The sequence below is a fragment of the Contarinia nasturtii genome, unplaced genomic scaffold (genome assembly GCF_009176525.2).
Source record: "Contarinia nasturtii isolate CC-2019 unplaced genomic scaffold, AAFC_CNas_1.1 Cnas_scaffold_220, whole genome shotgun sequence".
NCBI classification, from domain to species: domain Eukaryota; kingdom Metazoa; phylum Arthropoda; class Insecta; order Diptera; family Cecidomyiidae; genus Contarinia; species Contarinia nasturtii.
This window is the reverse complement of record NW_022197577.1, coordinates 2,328,907-2,346,359: the sequence shown is the minus strand read 5'-3', so window position 1 is coordinate 2,346,359 and position 17,453 is coordinate 2,328,907. Positions and strand designations below refer to the sequence as shown.

Genomic DNA, 17,453 nt, shown 5'->3' with positions numbered 1-17,453 from the left:
GAAATGTATTTTCGAAAATTGAGGTTTCCAGAGGTAAACATCGAAACATATTCGATTGCACACATATTTCGATCATGTTGCTTTGTACCAGCCAAAATCCGCTTTGCCGCTCATTCCACCGCCATCGATGAGCATGGCTCAAAATGGGAAACACAAACTTTCAATACGTAAACATCGACATCGTGTATTCGGCTATAATCTAGAATTTCGGCACGTTTTGCGGTACTCGACCGCTTCAAATGGCTGATTTAGCAAAATCCACATTATTACATTGGTCCATTAATTTTTGAATTTGAAGTGTATTAAAAACACATTCCAAAAAACTCTACATGTATAATATAGCTTTTGAGCGTAGAATCGGTGGTTTTTTTGTTTTGAAAAAAATTAGATGTTATTTAAGGGACTGATTTTTTTGTGTGTGACAAATTTTATGAAGCAGATACGGTAGTCGGACATTGATTTGTACAAAATTGTGGTTTTTTCACATGTTAATTTTGTAATATAATAATTTATAACCCGCAGCAATTTCAACGGACGAAAAGTGCAATTGCGATTAGGCAAATTGTATTTTTTATGCGGTTGTGGTGGTGGTGTATACTTTACGATTTTGTCCACACTGCGAATTGTAAAAATGATGGTGAACACATTCACCCAAAATCCAATTGAGGCTTTTCGAATGCGAAAAATCTAAAAATTTGTTGCAAACGGAAGTGAGTAAACAACAAACAACGATTCCAACAATAAAATGTGCAACAAAATGCGGTTATAAATGGTAATTGCCCGTATATTTATGAGAATAGGCCGTTTAATTTATGTAAGCCACAGAACAAAGATAGCCCGCTTCATCGTCTGTGCTTCACTTTAAGTTCGTCCAATATTTAAATGACTCAAATGCAACATATAACTCAAGGGGATTTAAATGCATTTTGTGGGCCAATTCATTCGTCACCAAGAGTGGGAGAGGGAGAGCACGCAACAGAATTTCCCTAATTGCATCGAAACCTTTCACAAAATCCAAAAACTTTCACAAGCTACTATAATAAACAAAGTGCACTATCATCGTACAAACAAATGGTGATTGCATTGAGGGTTTTTGATGAGCTTTTCATGGCTATGTAGCAGCTATATAATTGCAATTTCAAAGCAACTTACTCTTGTTTTATGAGCTTGTACAGTCTCTCTTTCCCTCCCCCTCCCTCCTCCTCTATCCAAAATGCATGTGTGCGACATGCAAACAACAAAGTTTTCAATGAGCCCAACTTACAAAACTTGATTCCTCAGTTGCGGTTTAATACATATTCTTGATTTAGAGACAGAAAGTCTCAGTTCATCATGTTGTGACACATGATGCGGACAGTGAAGTCACTCAGAAAATTCTAATTTGTTTGATTATGTACATTTTACTTGTGTGTGTGCAATATGAACTTTATGCAATTTTACATCTCTTTCACATCGAACCAACAGAATAATTGAGACGTTTTCGGCAATCAATTTAGTTTTCCAAGTAAATGCGAAAGAAATAATTTTTGAAGTCATTAAATTCAGTTTTGTTCCATTAATTGTTCGAGTTTGATAGTAAAATCTTAGTATCAGAGATATCGTCAAATGGCAACATAATGAAGAAGAAAGAATCGTTTCTATGGAGATTTGAAAATGCGAAATTGAATATAAAATGAAAGTATTTTATTCGCTTGAGACGAAAACGAAATGAATGTTCAAATTGAAATGTTTGCAATTTTTCAACGTGGCAATTCTACCGGTGAACTTACACTTTTGGAGTTTCGAGGTCACATTTGGTTTTAATTAGTAAATGGTGAACAAGATATCCATTTTTACATATGAGAACCGCGAATTTACATATAAATGTTTGCTCGATGTAAAAATGTGGTTTTCATTTGCACGTCGCTGTTTAAAAAATATCTTAAAATTCAATGTGAAACAGAAACAACCCAAATTAGATTGCGTTCAACTTGAAGAGTCGACGATGAAGATTTTAAGATCAAAATTAATTCATGTGGAGTTATTAGAAGGCGAGATTTTCGAAAGATTCATCAAAGTTTTGATTAAATTACATAGTGCAATATCAATTACTTGCAATTTTTTTTTAAACTTCGCTGCTTAAAATTTCGTCAGTTATACAAATATTCTATTATTCAGAGGTTGATTCAACTCAATACCGAGCTGCAGTTAAACATCAGTGATGTGTATGACATTCGGAGATGATGTGTGTATGTGTAAAATGATGGAATTTCGTTTTGTCGGTGGTTAGCATTGAATTGGCTCAACATAACGTTGTGGTCGGGGAGTGCTCGTTTGCTATTTCATGTATTCTCAAAACCGCACTTGAATTCTCTCTGCTATTTTTGTTCTTATTACATTTAATTTCGCAAACCTTTCCATCAAAATCGTTTCAGCATTTTGGGAAAAAGCAATTTGACTGAATGCACAAACACACACATCCATACGTACATTCATTGGTAAAAGTCAGTGTTTGTGGAATGAATGTGTTGTATCCGACATGGTGTACAAAAACAAGAAGCCACGAAAAAGCCAAAATTATGATTTTTGCTCGTTGAACTCGGTGTTCCATTCTCTTCTCTCTCTCTCTATTCCACTCTTCCATTCAGCAAGTTTTCAGAGTGTACCTCTTTGAGTGGCTTGTCATTTCGTCGAATAAAACGCAAAACCATGTCATTTGTCGAATATAAGCGCATTGAAGTAGAATGTGCTTCTTCTCGGTGGTTTTGTGGCAGCACACAATACATTTCTCTCATCTCATTCTCTTGCTCTGCATATCTGTCATTATAGTTCCCGTGTTTCACTCTCTCTCTCTTTCTCTCTCTGGATATCCTTTCTAATGAGAGAAGTGCACATACATTTCCATATTTTACGAGCATTGAAACCATATAGCGCACAGCGAGAGAATAAAAAAAACCGAAACGACGAGAAAAATAAATGTCACACAACAACAAGACACTCGACAAACAAAGAGCATGTATGTTTGCTTCGGATCAGAACCCGAAGAGCCAAAATAGAATGAAATTCCTTAATGACTCGAGGGCGGTGGTGGTTGAAACGCCCGTTTGACGCGAACACTCTCACCGTCTCAAACTGATACATATATGCGAGAATTTTGGTGTTTGTCATATCATTTGTTTATTTGTGCTACTGTATAACTATGCGAAACTAAACAAAATCAGCTATTGTATGGAATCCAGTGAAAACAATGCCAACAATGTGCTCATGTATAATTCGTTTTTGTCGAATGTTTTTGTTTCTCTCCTATATGGTGGTATTCTTCATGTTTTTGTTATGTGCAATGCAAAAACGTACGAAGAATCGAACCGGAGATAAAAAGAAAAAAATATAACATAAATAGGAAAACATTCTTTTGTTTGGGTCTTTGATTCGAGCAATGTGTAACACTTGGTTTTGCTTTTATTTGCAGCCTTTATGGTGTTACTTCTTTTCGCAATTTCGACACGATGAAAAACATAAAAACGGCAGACTGGGTAAATGCTTACGTTCAATTAAGTTAGAGTAGTTTCGAAGGCGAATGTATCAGCAAATATATTTTGGTGTTGACTTTGTTTTTGCCGCCAGAATTGGCTTAAACATCTAGTTTCGGAGATTTCTTGTTAGTTTCGCGTAAGCAGTTTTCCATTTGCACATGTATCGACAGTGAATGCCCATGAGAGCTATCAAAACTTGTACACACATGATACTTGAAAAGAGCATCGAATCCATGCCGGGCCGAACGTTGTCACGATCTTCACATTGCGCTCGATTATTGTGTCTCATCATCATCATTATTATCACTATATCCATTGTCATTTCGTTGGTTTGCTTATTTTGTTGTCTTTGTAGTCGGAAAATCTCTATCTCTTGTCATTTTGTTTCCTTTTTCACTTCGTTTCATTACAGTTTTGGCTTTCATTTAAAACTCCATTAAGTCTCATTTATCTTTTACTTTCTTCCGTTTAAAACTATCCAATGAAAAGAAAAGATAGCGTAAATTCAAAAGACGATACATATACCGAGTCCAGTTGATTAAATGAAATTTTCGCATTTCGTTGGCACAACACCAGCAAACATGTAACACAGCCATTTTGCAGTTTTACTCAAAATGAATATGCAAAAGATTCCAAGTGAATTATATAATCGTTTTCCATTCCACACATACATAAGCGGATATGCTTCATGTGAAATAGACTCTTGCTGCACTACAAATGGGTGTGATGCTTTTTTAAACAAAAAAAAAATCTCTAAAAACATACATTTCACTTTAAAATGGAGTTATGTGTCTTATCTGAATTAGAACTTTGCACATAAAATTTACAAGTCTCTGTATGGCAATTAAAAATCAACATCTAAATGTGAAAATTAAAGCTCGCAAATGGAAGATGCTGATGTTTTATATCCCCGTTGATAAATGGAATACAACAAAAAAAATGAATATACAAACAACTTGGAACGAAAAGAAAAAAAAATATAATTAACAGTCGAGAGAAAAAAAAGTGTTATCGTCGAGTGCAGGTACATTTTGTAACAGGTCCGTGACATCAACACCATCTGAATGTTTTATGTTTCGTATTGCGCACATTTTTTGTCTTCTCTTCCCATCTGCATATCGCATTTCGTTCCATTTTCCCAATTATGAAAATGAACCAGGTACCGAAATGCACACAGTTCCGAACCGAAAACGTGAAACTTTGACACTTTAAGAAGAATTCAATGTTTGCTTTGATTTTTTTTTTATTTTAATAAAAAAAGTTGAAGATTTCAAACATTATTATGGCTCGAATGGCGTAACTCGAGACGACAGTTGATTGATTTCACCGAAAATGGTGTTGGATCCATGGCACGTACTTTAAGTAATTGCTTTTCCTTTCAAGTCATGTATTGCATTGATATTCCCAAGATTCTTCCGTAAACAATTACACAATATCTGTCTAGAAGCTGTCACACAACAAAAGACAAAATGTGGAAGAACACAAGCAAATCGGTTGGATTCCACGTTTTCGAATCGCACCTGTAAATTCGATTCAGTCACAGAAGAATCCCATGTTCAACACAATTGCCAATGTTCATTTTTATGCTTTCTCTATCTTTCTTGTATAAAAAAATTATAAAAGTGCCGGCCCGCACATCGTGAGATAAATCACAGTCGAAGCAAATATTATTTCTTTTTGTACCTCTTCACACCGTTCCGCCGTGTGCTTGGTGTCCATAGCGACACGAGCCAGCCAGTTTTTGCACGATCTAAGAAAATAATAATATATTTTAAAATGAATCGCTATCGGTATGGTTTATTTGCTTAATTGAAAAGAAAGGAGTAGCATTCGTCGAGAAATGACGAAGAGAGTGTGAGAGAGAGAAGGTTCCAGATATCGTCCAATATAAAAAGAAAATTGGTAACGTTACCGGATCGCGCGCATTCGACTGAAAATTTGGCGTAGCAAAATAAAAACGGAAAATTGAACGGCATACGAATCGAGAACAGCACCAGCAAAGCGATAATATTTTTTTTTCCTCTATGTTAGTCACAACCCCTCCTTGACAATTTACGGTCGTACACGTTTAACGGCAACTGATGAAGGGGCATTGAAAACTTGAAAGAAAAAAAATCATTTTTTTTACAACTGTTTTGTTCCTTCATTTTGAATGTGTAAGAAGATGGACCGCCGGCGGCAGTTTCAATATGCAACGAAAGTATCTGCAACGTTGTATTTGCACAGTGGTTTTCCCGTTTAGTCATCGTTTTCGATTTGCCAAAGACACTAGTCGAAATATTGTTTGGGGCTAAAATTGAATCGGTCTTCGGAAAATATGCGGATTGAAAAACAGAGGAAAGGAATGCAGACGATCAAATTACCAGCGATATATATATCTATAAAGTCAATAAAATAAAGTTGATAGATTTTTTAAAATTTATTCAACACATTTGGGGAATCATATGAGTTTTTTTTTTCGATTCAAATAACTACAAAGGAAATTGTAGAACTTTATCCATTTTTTAAGATAGAAAACTGCGCAAAGTTGGTTTGAAGTTAGAAATCACAGTTCTTCTATCGAATTTCAATTGAACGGACTTAAAAGGTGATTTTTTCATAAAGAACTAGATGAAAGAAACATTAAATCCATGTCATCGAAATGCTCTCATGCCATTGGATTATCTCAAATGAAGAGTGGTTATGATGCGTACGAAACGGATACATTTTTCTCATTTTTCTTTATTACTTTGTTCAAACGGTTTTTTCCGTCTGTGCAAAGCAAATAAGGAAGTACGCGCGCGAGGATACCAAAGTGAAAAACTCATTTATTGTGTATAATGCGCCGTGTTTCATTTTGCACACTAAGCGTCTAGGAGTGTTTTTCAGCCACATTTGAATGGGATATATTTGTTGTTGCAAAAAATGTGTATGAGCGTGTAATGTGCCCATTTCATGCCTATGGAGAGCCTAAAATATGGCATAGAAGAAAAAAAATTGAAAATCATGGCTCGTTTCCCATTTCGGAAAAATGCCCGACGGCTCATCTATCAAGTAAGAAAACTGCAACGTCGAGTATAAGGAAATGAATGAATTAAGTAGGAAAAAAATCCATTGCCACTCTCTTTCGATCTCTTAGAGAAATTGCGCAATGTGCAATGTAATTGGCTGTGTTTTGTGTACGCATATTGTGTAAGCAGTGGCGCAATACGAATTCACAGTTCACAGGCGACATGTGCAGTTAAGCGTGTGCTCTTTCATTTATTGGGGTAATCTTCAGATGTTGATTATACAAAAGGGAAATAAATTCAATGGTTGCACTGTATCGAAAGAAAAGAATATGAATGGCCATGATAAATGGTGAATTCGACAAGTGCACATTGGCAAAAATGAAGTAGAAATAGTGGGAAGACATAGAGTATCTTACAACGTCGGTTCGATAAAGAGGGATGACTGGCGAAGTTTATTTATTTGTGAAATGCGATGTGTTTTTGTTTAAAAACGAAACATCGTCGGAGAATCGAACATCTATGCAATAAAATACAATCTTTGAAATTGCCAATGCTCACCGTATCGAATTTCATTTTATGAGAGAAAGACCAGCATATCATAAAAATTCTTGGTGATACTGTCATTTATGTTTTCAAGCAGAATAATTACCCTCAATGCAAAACGAAAACGGCGTTCATATTTTTATTTTATTCATGAATTTGTATACCACTATCACATTATGATGAGCAATCACGGTATAATAATCAGAGAATTTTCAAACCAACTCATTATAATATCTGATGTTGAATTTAGGGGGCGAAAGAATCTGTTTCTAAGATACCAAACAAGTGTTCGGAAGCAATTTAAACATTTCTTTGATTTCGCAAAGAAATTCTTTGCTTTGATTTGTATTCATTTCTTTTGATGCAATCTGTTCCTATAAAAGAAAATGAAACGCGTTGATCCATAAAATAATCAGCTTATAAATAATTATCTGCTTGACAGCAATCAAGATGAATGAACAAATGAATGGACAATACCAGCCAATTGCAACTACTTTTAATTTGATTTCAACGGCTGACCAACCAAGCGATGAGGGTGGAATAGTACGAAAAAATTTCCTAAAAAAGAAAAAACCACAGGCCAGACAACCAAATCCAACCACATCAAAGCATTCCAAAATCATAAAATGTACATGTGTGTCTCTATCTCTTTCGGACTTATCTGTGATTTCATTTGAATTTTGCGACACAACAGCATCCTCCACACATGTGGATTTTTGATTACATTGTACCAACATTGTCATTGTTTGATGTGGTAATTCATATGTATGTGTGTGTGTGTGTTCCAGTGCCGACTATCTAAAGCGGCCATATGTTGTGTCTACCAATTAACAAGATGAATTGCCAAATGAAATTGGTTGGAAATGCGAGTGAGTTGTTTCGCATGGCGACTGAATTATTTGTGTGTCGCCAAGTATGGGTTGTGTGATTATGCCACTTGAAGAATCAGTTCACGCATCGATTCATCCATTTGCAAACATTTAATTCTATACTTTGTTTAAGATCGAAGATTTTAATTGAAGCTGTAATAACATGTTGTCGATTTGTGCAAAAATCCGTATATTTAATAATCAATTTTTGTATGCTTGTATACGTGAAGAGTACCGTTTTGTCTATGTTGTCATAGCTTTACATTCAAATTGTTGAAGCTCGCGCAACTTTAGCAAAAAATGGAATGTTATGGTTTCTTGTCGTTGACAAAATCTATGAATATTCATTAGAATATTCTAATTTGCTTCGAATATGGAACGCATAAATGCAATCTCGGTTTAGTGTGCGTGTGAATGTGCCTGCATATGTCGGCGTACATGCAAACGAAATTACAAATAGTTGCAAACAAGGAACAAGAAAAGCGATTACAACATAATGTGCATTGTCGGAAAATACACGTAAAATATTCCAGTGGATGCATTTCATTGAGGGAGCACTCGAATCATTTGAGACCACATGGAAAAATGGGCGAAAAAGGAAGTGAATCTAAATCCGAATTCAGCTTGAGTGGGAAAGAAAGAGACCGAAAATCTAGAGAAAAGTGTTGAACGTGAAACGATGGAGCTCCGAAATCATGAACACACACAACCATACGTAAAAAGATTAAATCCGGAGTAAAAACGAGAGAGATTATATGCATGGTGTTGTAGAGCAAGCTGCTAGCGCAATTAATGTGTCTGTACAGGGTTTTTAAGTTGGTGATTTATGCATATTTAATAACCGATTTAATACACATCCTCGTGCTCACTTTCTCTTTGCCTTTCTCTACCTCGCTCTCTCTATCTCGCTCTCTTTCACTGTCTAAAACTAACACAATGACCAAAAAATATGCACACAACTATAAGCTAAAAAACCAAACCGAAATATAAACGTATTTGGGGTCTTGCTGGATGCTCATGTAAAATCCATCCAAAAATATTTACATGTGTGAAATGCAACAGACTCGCTCGCATATGATAATGTTTATTAACAAACTGACGATGCGGATGTTTTTGGCTCATTTTCATAAACAAAACAAATGTGATTTGAAAATTTCGCATGAAATTCAAATGTAGCACCTTTTTTCGTAGCACATTTACAGCATTTTCATTCACACACTGTCTCGCAGCATATTGGAATCGAATTAATTAACCATACCTATTGGAATACATATTTTTTGCCATTGATGTGCGAGAAAAAAATGGATTTCAATAAAAGCTGTTTTTGATGGCAAACAATTCGGTTCATCAGTTGTGCCATTCACATCCAATTTTTCATTTTTCTGCCAGCGACACGTACGCAAACACATTGAAAATTGTATTCTTTGTACGGTATTAAATATTGTTTTACCAATCATCTCGTATCCGATGACTGATTTATGTCCGTACCACCATCGCCCGAAAGCAAAATATCAATTGAATTTTATTCAATTTCGAAATTAACACGACGAAAAAAAAAGAAAAATAATAAATCGAATTTAAATGTTCTATTTTGCCGCTGGAAATGTATTCAGTTTTGGGTTCGATTCAAAAATCATATCGATGACCGTCGCGTTTGTTTACATTTGCATTGTTTATTCAGCAGTCGATTGAAATGCACTCGTGTGTGATAGTGACAGTTGCGTGCTGCAATATCCCTCGTACGTATAACACAATTTACTATGATTAACTGGAGAAAAAATGAAATTTATGAAATTTCATTTGGCCATTGTGTCAACCATAAACGAATACCTTTCATATTGTAATTGAAATTCACTTGACGAACGGACGAAAAAAACGGACGATCTTCAATCTGTATATGTATATACATGCAAATTTAAGTGGATTCATATTTACTAATAAATCATATTACATATAAAGTATTGACAACCGAATGTATTCTCAATTTAATGAACGTGCAAATAATTCATGCACATTGGCTGTATATGAACCGTTTATGATACACTCCAATATGAAGTTGAAACTTTTGAATATGGCGTACCTTGTCGCCAATTTAGACAAACTTTTTATTTATTCATGGCAACGAATCATTTTTGCTTTGTCGGATTGTGACTTGGAAGTTTCGAAAAAGAAAACGACTTGATTTATTCATATCAAATGTTGAGGTTGAACTTAGTTGCAGAGGTTTTGCTGGGATTTATTTCAAATACGCTTTTAAAGTGAATTTTATACATTCAACAAAAAGAAGTTACAAAATATGGAATTGGGTCTTTGAGAACATCTTTTAGACGTTACGGAACATACATGGGCACGGTCGAAAATTAAGGTCTACTTGAAAATTAAGGGGGTGTTCATTCGCCAATCAAAAAATCATAGCAATTCGGAGGAATTTTTCTCTCGAAAAAAACCTAGGAAAAGGGAAGTTTTATTCCCTTCCGATCGAAATTGTTGACAAGGGGAGAATTTGAGCCAAAACTCTAGAAATCGCAAGAACCTTCCACCTAGGTTCCTCCTAGCTACCACCTAGGATGATATAAGACTCCTAAATCAGGAGTAAAAGTTGAGACCCCTAACTAGGGGGTGAATTTGATGGGGCTGGGGATATCCATGTAGGATAAACAAAATTCGTCATAAAAAACCGAGCATCCTGTGCCCTTGTGTAGTTACAGAACAACGTGAAAATTTCACCCAAAAAATTTGGATAATTTTTCATCTCCATGCGACTTTGAAATACAATAAGTAATCAAGTCCGATCAAATAAAAAAACGCCGAAGTAAAATTTCAATATTTTGCGAAATACAAAAACCGACAAAACTATATGGGAAAATTCTGCCCAACACCGATGAAAAATTAATAAAAAATTTCAATCAACTGATTTCCCATTTTCCAACTTTGATTGAATTATGCAAGTATCGTGTTTCCTTCTGAAAAGTGCTTTTAATAAAACTAGCGCTCGATTTAATTTCATAGGTGTTGTATTCATAAAGGGATTTGAAATCATGAAATTAATATATGCTCTTCGGTGTCAAACGATAGACGTATGTTATAACAACAATAGCCGCAAGCATGTCGAAAAGGGACTCGTTAACTGAGTATACATTTCTGTATTGAATTTAGAAGATTTAACGCTTAGTTTGCTCGAATATTAATTTCGAAGATTGATTTTTTCCTCTCATTTCTGAGAACTGGTGCATGTTAATGAAGGGCTGGCTATTGTTATGTTTACCATTTCCAATCATACGTGCAATTTGTGTACTCATATTCATTGCTGATTAATAAATCAGAGTTGCATCTGCATTCTGTTTTTGGCGAAATTAATGTACAAATACACCAAACAATAATAGATAATAATCAATAACAATTATCAGTTAGACTCACCCCAGTGAGTGGACATCGCAATCAAACAATCGAACAACCGCTTCGCCGAACACGACCTCAGTGTTTGGAATTATGGCAGGCAGAAGTTAAACACATGGTTATTTGTTCGAAATCAAAGTTTGGTTTGACGGTCTTTGTAATTATTTGTATTTTCCCCTATTCACAAGACTTGTGTTTAGTCTACCAAATGCAGACACAATGTCTAGGACAAATAAAATCGACGCTTCACTCAATTCCATAGAATTCAACAATCCAAAATCTAATTATTTCGATGAAAAAAAGAATGCTAGAAGCTCAAGTGTAAGTGAGATAAAATAATGCAAACCGTTCCTCACTTTGGGCTATCGCGCCTGAATGTATGCTAACACACACACAAAAAACGACATCGACCGACAAGGCGCTCAACTCCGAATGGGCATTTGTGTTTCAACTTCCACTAATTACCAGATAAAAGAAATAGCATTTTACCCGTTGGCTATCATTTATGTAGGATTGGCGCTGTCAATTTGACACCTCAGGAAAAAAAACGCCACCAGATCTTAAAATAAAATCCATTTGCTGAAATCTACATTTCCAGCAGTTATAGCTCATTTTGCTTATCACGCGAAATAAATATATATATGGGATTAAAGCAGAGAGAAAAAAAACAACAGCGAAAAAAAATGTGCTTGAAATGTATACAGGATTAGCGCTTTTGAGTGTATAGAAGGAGAAAAAAGCGTTCGCTCAACGAATTAGGAAAATGAAAAGAGCATTATAATAAGCATGGAATGCAAAAAAATATGAAAGTACATACATTTTTGTTGATTGTTGCCTGTTATATTATTGTCGTTTTGAACATTTGTCGCCATAATGTGCGCTGATATACTTAAGTCGAACAATGCGTGTTTTTTTTGTTCTATTCACCCCCTAAAGGTATTTCGTTTGACTTAACACGCACCTAATACATCTCTGTCATTTTGTTTGTGCAAAAAGAAATCCATGGCTATATATCAAGTGGCGTTTGGCCTCACTCGTTTTGTGTAAATTCCCATATCGATAAGAGCGCAACTTTTTTCGGTTGAAATTAAACAAATGTTTGGGAAATCCGAGTATTTTTTATACGGTATAGTGTCCAAATACACTCGATTTCTCGGCAAAACGTAAATGAGTCGAATAAACGGCATATGAAGGGGCAGTTTAAATGCAAATTTTAAAGCGTTGCGACACACGGTGGTGGAACGAAAAGATTGTGTGATCCAATGCTCGTACGGAAATGGCCAAGGGAATTCTCTCAATGGAACCAGTTTTGAAATCAGTTGATGACACATACACACCACTATGTGGACGCATTCTCAAAACATCGAGTTCAAATGGAAAAACTTTCCAAATCACTTTAACCCTTTTTCGGCCATGCAACGTTACGCACCACCGAGAATTAGAGACAAAAGAAAATAAATTATGTCTCTATTTAAATTTGGGCCACCATTTCGTTGTTGGTTCCATTCATCAATCGAGCTTGATTTGTTTTCCTAAAATCGTTTCTCTCGGGCAGCAATTTCGAAAGGTTTATCGAAACGGTGGTTTGATCTTATCATGTGAAATATGCTAATCGGTACGTGCTTTGTGCATTATAATATATCGCCATTTCCGACTTGATATTTTCTACTGACTTGAATGCCAGATGCACGTAACAATAAGCAAATACACCGATTACCGTCGATAATTTACAATGAATGTGAATTTATTCCATTTTTTTGGAAAGGAACTCATGTAAATCAAACCAAAGTCCAAAAAAGCCATTTCATTGTAAGTATCACATTCTCGTACTAAAAACATTAAAACACTACCGTGATCTGCATATCAATGTAACCTGTCAATAGGTCAAATGGGATTATTGCGGAGAAATTTTCAGGCGGGAATTTTTTTTTGAATCAGTTTTTCGCGCTTGTGTTCATCAAACTCCATTTATTTGATTTGCTACCATAGCACAGCGAAATTAAACAGAATTTGTGTGTGTGATGATTGGAGCGGAAGCAAATTGCATTGCATTAAACATTGTATCCGAATCGGATTGAATCGAAAATTATTCTGAAACTTTCAACCAGTAAAACCATTAGTTGATTGTCACTTCTCTTCTATTTTGCGTTTGCATATGTCGTAAAAGTAATTAACATCCACTGATGACACACGAACAAAATCGACTATTGAACCCTCGAAATGTTAGTGTGACAAATAGTGTGTCCGATGCATTTTCATTGTTATTTGCTCATGATTTTTCCACAACATGAAGCGCATGTCTATAGCCTCTGGCCATTAGTCAATACACCAAATAAATTTGTCTATCGATTTATCATTATTCATTTGATGACACTTTGCTATAATGATTATCATTAATTTAATTTAGTAATCGTTCAATACCAAAGGATTTCCACACATATATTATTTTATGAGGTGAGCTTTAAAGTGAATCAATAGTGATATATTCACAGTCCGCCCATTGCATGTCACAGGGCCGTGGTATGTGTTTCTCTTTTTTTGCGGAGGGACCGTTTCAGGGAACATATTTCTTTTTTTATGCCAAAATTAATTTGGAAAAGAAATTTGAGATTTGCTGTAAATGCCGATGCATTCTCTGAGAAGCAAGCATCGTATTATGTTTTGATGAAAAAATAGGTTTGGAGAAATGAAAAATAATCAGATGCGACGGAATTTTATTATTGATTAACTCCAATAACAACATCATCTCATGGCACAAGCAAGCATCGTATTATGTTTTGATGAAAAAATAGTCTACTATCGCTGATATAGAACGAAAGTGGTTTTCCGTACTTAACTATAATACCAACATTATCTGATTTTGTGACGTTCCAAAAAACACTGTCGCATCTGATCGATTTCGTGGGTTTTTCCAATCTTTATTTATATTGTATCTTTTTGGCGGCTCTTTAATAAATCTCTTTATTTATTCCAAACTAAATGAATGTATTTCTTTCTAATAGTAATGCATCGTATGATGATTTTCTCAGAAAAGTAACGTTGCCTGCTGCATTGATAATGTTAACAGCAAAAAACCCATCGTAACTGATAAACAAAGCTATTTTTTGATGTGTCTGCTCGTTTGAATCTCACTTTTGCAAAGTAATCAAAAACTGATAACAGTTTTCAGTGTTAGATTGCTCTGATCGCATTTCAATACGGTATAAAACAGATGCAACTCGGATTGAATGTCCAGTTGTATTTTGTCATACATTCAGTAAAAATGGCAAGTAAATTAATTTTTGTTTCAACAATTTTAATGGCTATGGTAGCCTTAACATTCGGGATAAAGTGTCCGAGTTATCAATTTGTAGGAAAACACGTTGCAGTATGTTCTCAGTGCACAATGGCTCAAAAGATCGCAAGAGCTGTTGCGTTATCAGGACAACGCGAGTAAGATTGTTTTGTTTTGGATTTTATTTTCTGAAAGTAACTAATTCTTTTTGTAATGGAATTTTTAGTGCCACCGTAAATAGAAATCACGTTTTTATTTCCGGAAGAAGGGTGACTAGGGAGGATATTGCCAATGACAACACAAATCGTTACTTCAGACCCGGTGGACGTCAGCAATGCTGTGCTGAAATTAACGAATTTCAACTATTCGATTGCAATAGAGACCGAACAGTTGATCCACCAACCTGGAATTGTGTACAACAAGATGTAGCTCTCTCCCAATGTCATACGTTAACTCAAGGAGGTCATTTTAGATTTGCTCCACGATAAATATTCCACAGTTTATTCAATTATGTAAAATTCTTTTGATCAATATCACTTGACATCGATCAAAAGAAAATTCAAAATTGCTTAAAGAGAATTTTGTTTCATAAATGTATGGGAGGGACTATCAATGTCAATCAATACGAAATAATAAATTGTAAAAAGAATTTAAATATTGTTTCTATTCTAAAATTATGCCATTTTGCTAGGGGTTTTTGGTGTTGAGCTCTCGAACTATCATGTGATATCATGTGGAATGTAGATGAGCTCAATTTAATAGTTGCAATAAAACTATTTTACGGATTTGTATCTTTGGAAAAAGAGCAATATCATTTCCATAAGTTTCAATTGTATTTTTATGAGACATAAAATTTGTCATGACGAACGACATAATTCGATGAGCATTGTGATATTGCTTATTTGATAAATTACCAGTCGAAGGAAAAGATCAAAGGGCAAAAATGAAGCATGCACACACACACACACACACAGAGAGAGAGAGAGAGAGAGAGAGAGAGAGAGAGAGAGAGAGAAAATGCCATCAATAAAATCACGATTATTCTATTTTGAATTCTTTGTTAACCCTACGAACAGATTGGAACACGAGCACGAAACCAACAAAAAAAAACTACTACAATAAAATCAAAAAATAAACAACAGAGAAACATGCACTCGGAAATACTACACAACAAACCGCAGGAATTCGGTTGAGAGTTGAAGAAAAAAAACCTTTACGCAACCAAACGAACGAATTGGAAAATGTTTTATTCATTAAATACAATTTACATACAATTTTCGTGTTGTTTCATGTTGTACCGTGATTCATGCCACACACATACAAACACACTCGTTCGCGCATTACAAACTGCGTGTGATGTGGGCATCAGTCGACGCATTCGAATGTTGAATGTGTTTTAATGTTTGAAACATTTGCATTTTCATTCAAAATTCAATGAGAGAAAACCCTTTCTTCAACGGTGTTTGTGTGTATTTTGGCCACATCAAAATACCATAAAGAAATTGAAGTGAATTGTGTGGCTTTCGAGATCGATCGTAATCCTCATCATTTGACACTGAACCTTTTCCATTCGATTTACTTCCTTCACCGTCATAAACCACACGATTAACTTCTTTTATTGAGTGTACTAGAGAGAAAATTGCGCCGTTCGCAACGAACAATTGCCACCCAGGTATAGCACAAAGGTATTTGAATATAGAAAATGAGGCAATTTATTTTCTACCCAAAAAAAATCTCTCAAAATTTAAAAAGGTTGTGTAAATGACACAAGGGCCCAGTTTTTTCGACTACACAAAACCGAATATTTTATGAGCCAACTGGAGAAAATGTACATAATAAATTAATTAAGTGGTTTCTTCCATTAAAATATAGCGACACAAAATCAGACTTTATATATTTTGCTAGACGAAGGTGTGAATCTGAGAACACTCGTGAATAATTTATTCAAATTTATCTAGTCGTGCGTCGCTTGCACACACACACACACACACACAAGATCACAAATATCCCCCAACATAGCGAAATGAATTTACGCCACAACGTTTCATAATAGTCAAAACAGAACTTTTATGTCGTTTTGAACCATATAAATTGAAGCTAGTTTGTGGCGGGGTAATATTCATTTTGGAAAACATTTTTTTTCGTCGCTTTGGCTCTCGTTTCAAAATGAAATTAAAAGAAAAATCTAAAACGCTCAATTTATACATTGCATACTCCCGTATGAAGGAGGCTGTGCAGAAACATAATGGGCACTTGGAAAGTAGTTTCGACTCATATATCTTCATTTGCTTCAATTTCGAAAACATAATGGCAACATTGGCGGTTCGCAAACACATTTTGTCATTAATGCACTGTACACATCAGCACATCCCCGCACAATACTAAAGCTACATTTTCTATGCTCACCTGTGTCATTTCAACGCCGATTCTTTGGATAACGGTTATTACCACTTTTAAGTCAAACCACAAACAAAAACAGCAAAACACAATAACCAACTTGCGAAAATCGATATCATTCCGTTGTTATAATATTGACGCTGGAAAATTTCGGCAAGCATTTTGAATTTGTGTGCGGTGAAATGCGTTGATGTCATTGCTAATGTGTTATATATTAATCAAAAGTTTTATGCAAAACATGATCATGATGTGGCGTATAATGAAACGTGTGTATCGTTTTGCATATGAACGAAATGAAATATTTCTAATTGCAGCACTTTCTCTCTCTCCCTCTCTCTCGGATGATTGAATGAAGCGATGAAATGTATGCGTCGATGAATTTGAAACAGCTGCATATTTCACATTGAGTAATCCATCAAATAGAAAATAACATCAAATTTTCAACCGGAATGAACAATTTTAATACAATGTT

General features: G+C 35.1%; 2 protein-coding genes across 4 annotated transcripts in view; both read left to right on the top strand.

Moving 5' to 3' along the window:
- The window catches only part of LOC116337173 (protein sickie), a 246,185-nt gene that overhangs the window by 83,403 nt on the left and 145,329 nt on the right, over nt 1–17,453 (top strand). The gene's annotated exons all lie outside the window — the stretch shown is intronic.
- On the top strand, nt 14,560–15,233 carry LOC116337187. Its single transcript, XM_031761571.1, has 2 exons — nt 14,560–14,742; nt 14,811–15,233. The coding sequence occupies exons 1-2, from the start codon at nt 14,573–14,575 to the stop codon at nt 15,070–15,072; spliced, it is 432 nt and encodes a 143-aa protein (XP_031617431.1). The 5' UTR covers nt 14,560–14,572; the 3' UTR covers nt 15,073–15,233.